This window comes from Papaver somniferum, chromosome 1, assembly GCF_003573695.1.
Source record: "Papaver somniferum cultivar HN1 chromosome 1, ASM357369v1, whole genome shotgun sequence".
Lineage (NCBI taxonomy): Eukaryota > Viridiplantae > Streptophyta > Magnoliopsida > Ranunculales > Papaveraceae > Papaver > Papaver somniferum.
In genome coordinates, this window is record NC_039358.1 from 227,517,036 (window position 1) to 227,524,436 (window position 7,401).

Genomic DNA, 7,401 nt, shown 5'->3' on the forward strand with positions numbered 1-7,401 from the left:
CCACTCCTTACACGCGTCATTCATGTAACGTTGTAGAAGGCGTCTCGATTCATACGAAATCACTTTTTTAGAATATGATTCAATGCTCTCATATCATCACCTTATCATGAGCTCATCTCTTAAGATGTTGACACGTGACCATCGGGTAATTTACCCTCACATTTTGCTCCTTTTCTTTGGAACTTGCCAAGGCATGATGGAAAGAAAACTTTGTAACTGTGCTGTCTTTATCGCCACCTCCGAGATTTTCGCCACATCTGCACTTTTAGCGCGCTTTTACATGTTGGACTTGAGACGCCGGTTGGTTGTCCATAGGTTTCTTATAAAATCTTTTGGGGGAAGAAAATGATGTCTTTATTTTCTATTTTTAGAGTTCAGAATTTTTTTCATTCTTTCTCTCCTATGTCTTTTGTTGTTCCTTCTTAACTTCTTGTCTCCTATAAATAAGTTCATTATGTTTGGGAGAAATTCTACATCCCGACCTCCAAAACGGTATGGTCCTTCTTCTTTGTTTCTCCTTTTGTTTTCATCGGTGGTTTACGCCGTTATTTTGAACTGTATATAGTTCTTATGTGATCATCATGGTTATTTTAGTCAATGGTTCTCGCCATTGTTTTTCAACTGTAAAGTTTTTTTGGGGATCGCCATTGTCGTCTTTGTTTTCTTTTTGATGTTTTCGCAGGTTTTTTTGCCAGTATAAGTCCCGATTCTTTTCTTTTATTCATTTTTATAGTGCTGAGAAGAGACCTGCAAGAACTCCGAGCACTAGTCGTTCTTCCGGCATGTCTGATGTCGTCTTCTTGGAGATGGTGAAGACTAAGCATCATCTCCAGAGATTTCAAGTCACTTTTGCCACTCCAGAGGGTCAAGCCGGCATCTTGACAAAGAAACTCTTTGAGGATAATCCCTATGGTCCCAACGATATCATAGTGGCGGCGGGTCAGCTCGATGCTGGGCTTCGCCTTCCTCTGTATTGCCCACTTGATTCCTTTCAATACGAGGTATTTTGTCAGCTTAATCCCAGCGAGGTATATTTTATAGGATCGCTCGAGAATGTGCTCGGCGAAGTCAAGGCAAGGTTACTGAGCACGAGTTGAACGAGTTCATTCCTTCTCAGATGGAGTTATAAACACGGATATATATATATATATGCACTGTTTTTTCCTGCTAATTTAACAAAAACAATCCAAAGAATTAATTTGAATTTGTATTTACTTCTCTTTGCCACTACTTAGAGCCGATATCCATGCATTTTTGGTGTCTTTTCACCCTCCCTAATATGTTTTGGATTTGTTTCCAAATTGATGTGATTCTTGCCGGCAAAGAAATACTTTTCATCTGTATCCATTTTGTTTATATATGTTCTTCATCAACAAAACAGTTTCCTCCAACATCTCAACTTCAACTGTTTTCTTTTGTTCTTTAATTATTTTTAGCACCTTAATTAGTAGAAAAGTATGAGTCTTCTTCTTGCATTAATTTGTCTCTATAAATAGTCGAAACTGAATTTCTTGAAATGTTACCCACCAAGTTAATTTGCATGTCAAAACCGAGGCCTTCAAAATCGTGATTTATCGTGCACATTTTTTTTCTTCTATAACTGAAACCGTTCATACCATGCATTTGAACATTTTACATAAAACAAAAATGACACAATGAAGGCCGAACATAATGTTTTCTTCATCAACTTCCAGTTTCTTGTGGTTGTACGTGTATTCGTCATGGACAATTGAGATTTTTCGAGTCATAATTTCTTTTGGATTTTGCCTTTATCATTGTAGAACCAAGATTATTTGCATTTATCTGATAATGTAAATGAAAAAGGACCTGCTATTAATTATGTGACAGAATGATAGGTCGATACTGATCCATGGCGGTTAAGAAAATGTCTCGATACCATATTCTTTTAATTTTAAAAATCTTATTCTCAGCAACTGTCCTTTCTGCTAGATGAGATGTGAAGGTAGGGGTCCTCTAAAGCTCGATAATGATAGGTCGGTACTGATCCTAATGCAGCAGGCAGCAGGGATATGAGTTATATCTTTGAAAATGAAGGTCACTTGTAAGGTAGTAGGGACTTGTTCTCCTCAGTGTTTGCACGAATATTACCATAATATTGGACTTGAAGTGATTGATAAATGAAAGCTTTTCTTAGCTCAGATAAGGTTCCTTTTGTTGCTTCTTTCTTTTCTTTATCCTATCTTGTCTCGTTTACTTCTTGTAAAAGTGCTTTCTTTTCTCTCGTGCATCTTTTCTCTGGTTCTTAATAAAATTCTTTCTTCCATTAAACAAATAAAAAGGTCAGATAAGGTTCCTTTGGTACTTGATATCACGTGCATTGTTGACGCACCCTACTTGAACACAGGTATATATCTACAAAATTTAATCAAGTTTACCATCAAACTGTATCGTCATCTCGTTGTCTAAAAACAATTTAAATCAAGTTACAATTTGATTGTTTCTTCTTGTCCAACAGAAGCAAGTGTATCTGTCTGACTTAATAGAAGACAAAACAATGAAGACAGAACTTCACATCGATCCCTATAGATTCAGATCATGAACTAGTCTACATCTCTACCCACTACAACTATATTCAGATGGTTCTACCCACTCCAACTCAACCCTACTGACAGTACTCAAACTTGTTTATAGCCAATATTAATTTCCCTGAGGGAGCTGTTGGTCCACGAGCTATTAAAGTCTGTTTCGACAGCTGACCTATGAGTCACACTCCTTCCACAATGGTCCTTCATAGTCTAATAATAATAAGTACAACGTTACGCTCCAATTTACATGTGAGAAAAAAGGTTGTGGAATGTTGTCAGATTGGAATTTTGTGTTTGTCTACGTGAAATTCTTTGCTTTGATGATGATTATATTGTTTAATAAAAAAAGTTGTGTGTTGTATAACAACTCGCGATCCAAAACCATTAAAAAAAAGTGTTCTGAGGATATACTGTGGATTATCACTACCACAGTTTATACGCAAGGGGTGTCAAATGATCCGGTTGGTTCCTGAAATTCTAGCATTTTTGATCAGTGATAATATGTGTAAAAACATTTGTTAAGTAAACAACTTAAGGTTGGTTGTCATGTTGCTAGATTGGAACAACGCAAGGTTTTTTTATGTTCATTCTATCACCACAGAAATCAGAAACAAACCCGGTTATTAGAGTCCGATCTGGTGTTTAGGTATCGGTTCCGTAATCGGGTATCTTAATATATTACCATATATAGGTATTCCAAGGGTTAGAGTATTAGGAAATAAAATTTTAGAGATATTGTACTTTGTTACCGTATATTCTTAAATATTTGTATATCTAACCTTTGTAGCATCTCAAAGTTCTCCTCAAGGGTGAAGACAGGATTTACAAATGGCGGATGAGAACAGTAATAGAGAAGGGTTATTGTCGAAGACTGAGAAAGATATTTTGTATTATGAGGATTGTCCAGGTTGCAGAATTGATCACCGGAAAGAAACTAATTTAGGAGCACCTTATAAAGAATTAGTCTATATTTGGATTGTCGCATTATGTGCTGGTAAGTGAGTCATCATGATAATGCCTGAGTAGAGATTGAGATCGGAATGTAACTCTCTAGATGATGTCTTCATGCCTGGAATGACAGTTTCCTTTTTTGGGTTTTGTTTTTCAGGTCTTCCCATTTCATCTTTGTATCCGTACCTATACTTTCTGGTAAGAAAGGGTTCCATTCTTACAACTCCGGCGTAATTCGAATGCGAATGTTGAAATTTATTGTTAATGATGTTATTGTAGGTAAGAGACTTCAATGTCGCCAAAAGGGCTGAAGATATTGGATACTATGCAGGATGTGTAGGTCAGTAGCATTATGCTAGTCATTAAGAATCGAAAGCGTTTGCGTTGGTATGTCGATTATTACCAATTCTACTTCAATTTCTGTTTTTTGTTTTAGGATCTGCTTACATGCTTGGAAGAGGTTTAACTGCTGTGCTATGGGGAGCTTTAGCTGACCGATACGGTCGAAAACCAATTATACTCTTCTGTTGTACAACAATGTTAGTATTGCATTTCGAATTTAAATTTCTGACCCCAAATTTATATACAAATCAATCATGATATTAAATGTTGCTCAATTTTATGTACCAGGATTATATTCACCACATTGTTTGGTCTCAGTACCAACTTTTGGATGGCAGTTTCTATGAGATTGCTTCTTGGAGCCTTCAGTGGTATATTTGGTCCAGTTCAGGTATTTGTTTGTGTTTGTGTTTCTTCTTTTGCTGCAAATGTGTTTTTCATTTTACTTATTTGAATGCATATGTTGAATGTTTTGCAGGCTTATGCTACGGAAGTTTGCCGAAAAGAACACCAAACATTGGCACTTTCATTTGTAAGTTTTTTCCAAAATTTTCATGGAATCGAAATATTTCGTAATCTCAAAGACTCAAACCGTTGATTATGCTGGATATGTATCTATATTTTTTTCAGACTAGTTCAGCATGGGCAATAGGGATGATAATTGGTCCTGCTATTGGAGGTTTCCTTGCTCAGGTATCTTGGAAGAATTAGTTTTTTGCAAATGAAATGTTTTTCATTTTTTTTAGTATGAATAAAAAGCAATTGTTGCCGTGGATCTTAATAAATTGTTGCTCCTATTCTAGCCTGCAGAGAAATATCCGAATGTATTTACAAAGGATTCTCTATTTGCAAGGTTTGAATTATTACATGTATATGCTCTAGTGAACCAGTTCAGTATTTGCTCTAAGTTTTCGACATATTCTAATGTTTCTGGACATATATACTGCAGATTTCCATACTTCTTACCCTGTCTCTGCATATCTGTATGGACAACAGCTGCCACTATTGCCTGTTTATGGCTTCCGGTGTGTTTCTAGTCTTCACTTTCATGCTATTACATTAGAAGTATAAAACTCCTTAGAAGTTAAGTAAACAGATATAGCTTGAGTGAATTTCACATTTTGATAGGAAACATTGCACAAGCATAAGGCAATCAATGAGGAATCTCATGGGACCGGTATCACTGAAAAGACCCAAGAAAACAATGAGACAGGATCAACAGAATCAGAAAGCCTTTACAGGAATCGGCCGTTAATGTCATGTATTATTGTGTATTGTGTATTCTCACTTCACAACATGGCCTACGGCGAGGTAACTGATCCCAAAGTTGATTTTCATATGTTCTTATGTTTAAATTATGCCTTCTTAATAAAAATTGGATTTATGTGAATATTTTCTGACAGATTTTTTCATTATGGGCCGTGAGTCCTAAAAAGTTCGGTGGGTTGAATTATACCACTGACAATGTTGGCGAAGTTCTTTCAGTCACAGGTATATAATCCTCTTTCACTGGCCTCGAATCTCCAAATATCATACCTGTACAGCGGTTAGTACTTTACTTCAAGATATTAATACTCTAATGGATATCACTTCAACTATATTAGGTCTCGGTCTTTTCCTTTTCCAACTAGCATTGTTCCCAAAGTTGGAGAGGATTCTAGGACCCCTCATGGTTGCTCGAGTTTGTGCGGTATGTATGTTTTAACTAACACTTTTTACGCACGATTTGAAGTTCTATTGCGGTGATTGGTTTCATTGACTGCGTTTTTGTTTGTAGGCTTTATCTATTGTGGTTCTGGGAAGTTACCCTTTCATAGCTAAGCTATCAGGGGCCAGCCTTTCCTTGTTAATAAATATTGCATCTCTTCTGAAGAGTATTTTATCGGTAAGTACATGCTCAAAGTTCAACGTTTTCTTTCCTCTAGTTTCAACAATTGAAATAAATAAGACAACTGCTAACTTTGGGTTCTAAATATCTACACAGACTTCTATTTTCACTGGGTTTGTCATCCTACAAAACACCACAGTAGTAAGTCTCTCGCTCACCCTTTGGTTCTTTTTATCTCGCCGTTAAATTAGATGGTTTTGTGACTTACATATTTTGATAACAGTCTCAGCACCAAAGAGGAGCTGCAAATGGAATTTCATCAACTGCAATGTCTCTGTTCAAAGTATTCGGTCCAGCTGGTGGTGGTGCCATGTAAGTATAATGTTTTTCGTATTCTCAATGTAGTACAAGAACTAGTTTATCCTTGTTAACCATTTTCTGAGGTTATTTTCTTGTGGTTTATAGTTTCGTTCATAAATCATGTCATATATCTCTACTAGTTTTCAATCAATTACAAAGACTTTCTGTATTTGCAGCTTCTCGTTGGCCCAAAAGCGTATGAATGCTTCCTTTCTTCCTGGTACGAAATTCTAACTCTTAAAGATAGTATGTTTGGTTTCTTTCTGGGTTGACATCAAGGCATGACTACAATATGGATATCGGATTTTGAGTAGTGTTTCTATTGTTTATTGAATGCAGGCACCGATTTGGTTTTCTTTATCCTAAATCTAATTTTGGTGATTGGATTAATCATGACCTTCAAACCATTTCTCGTACTGCCTCGGCGACCCAGATAAATATCTACGAAGTGAATTCAACATCGGTACGAGAGATGTTTTTAACAGCCTAATCACTAAGTCAATATCGTAGATGAATATTTTTTGTTGAAAGAGCACTGACTTCACTACTCCAGTATCATGAATAGTTAACAGCTTTAAGTGTAAGTAGCCAACTACTGACTTCAGTAGCTGTTGCATTAGAGATGGGTATTCTTATTTGCAAAAGCCTGTTCTGTAATTTGAAGTCAAGCTATTTTTAGCTAGTGGCGTAATTGCATTGTTTAACGATAATGAGAACCCGTGTTGCGGAACTTGTGGAATGTTATAATCATCGTGTCAAGAAGTTTCAACTGGCTTACCTTTCGGTAGATGTATCCACTTTTTAGTTCGAAAGTACATAGTTGTTTCTCACAAAAATCGGCCAGCAAGCGTTCCCACATAACATTATAAAAAAAAAAAAGACAATCTTGGTTGTACACGGCAAAATTCAGATTTTTTTCTTAAACTGCAATCTCGATTAATTGTCCATGATAAATTTGTGAGTCACATTGGTTTTATGTAAAAAGTTCAAATGCATGGTATAGCAAAATAAATGTGCATGATGAACCCTGGCTAAATTGGGCCTAAAGAGATTAATTGGGGCCTATGAATTACTTTAACTAACCTAACGAGTAAGATATGGGGTGTCTAAATGATGGTAAAAATACTAAATTAATCTTGAAAGAAACTTTAATTATTCTAATACAAATACAAATACAAATACAAAATCATAATCACTTAATTAACAATTAAAAAAAATCATTAATCAAAACTCTATTTTTTTTTCAATTTCCATCAAAATCAAAACTAAAACCTAATCGATCACAAACAACAATTGAAATCTAATTTCTTTTTGGGTTTTGGAAAAAAAAAACAAAAAAAAAAACAATTCAAGTAATTGAGTTAAATCTCTTTA

The 7,401-nt window shown here is 35.6% G+C and overlaps 1 protein-coding gene across 3 annotated transcripts; it reads left to right on the forward strand.

Annotated features, from left to right (window-relative positions):
• Positions 1 to 2,847: 2,847 nt before the first annotated feature.
• LOC113317955 (protein ZINC INDUCED FACILITATOR-LIKE 1-like) lies at positions 2,848 to 6,820 on the forward strand. 3 transcript variants are annotated; one of them, XM_026566064.1, is made up of 18 exons: positions 2,848 to 3,237; positions 3,334 to 3,540; positions 3,655 to 3,695; positions 3,777 to 3,837; positions 3,934 to 4,036; positions 4,128 to 4,230; positions 4,318 to 4,371; positions 4,470 to 4,532; positions 4,643 to 4,692; positions 4,789 to 4,864; positions 4,968 to 5,150; positions 5,243 to 5,330; positions 5,444 to 5,529; positions 5,617 to 5,724; positions 5,824 to 5,868; positions 5,951 to 6,039; positions 6,204 to 6,247; positions 6,367 to 6,820. In XM_026566064.1, exons 2-18 carry the CDS (start codon positions 3,375 to 3,377, stop codon positions 6,462 to 6,464), a joined length of 1,458 nt encoding a protein of 485 aa, XP_026421849.1. In that variant the 5' UTR covers positions 2,848 to 3,237; positions 3,334 to 3,374; the 3' UTR covers positions 6,465 to 6,820. The 3 variants fall into 3 exon arrangements, with proteins under 3 accessions (XP_026421849.1, XP_026421864.1, XP_026421858.1); XM_026566079.1 differs by having other exon boundaries at positions 2,848 to 3,211; XM_026566073.1 differs by having other exon boundaries at positions 2,848 to 3,007.
• The last annotated feature ends 581 nt before the right edge of the window (positions 6,821 to 7,401 follow it).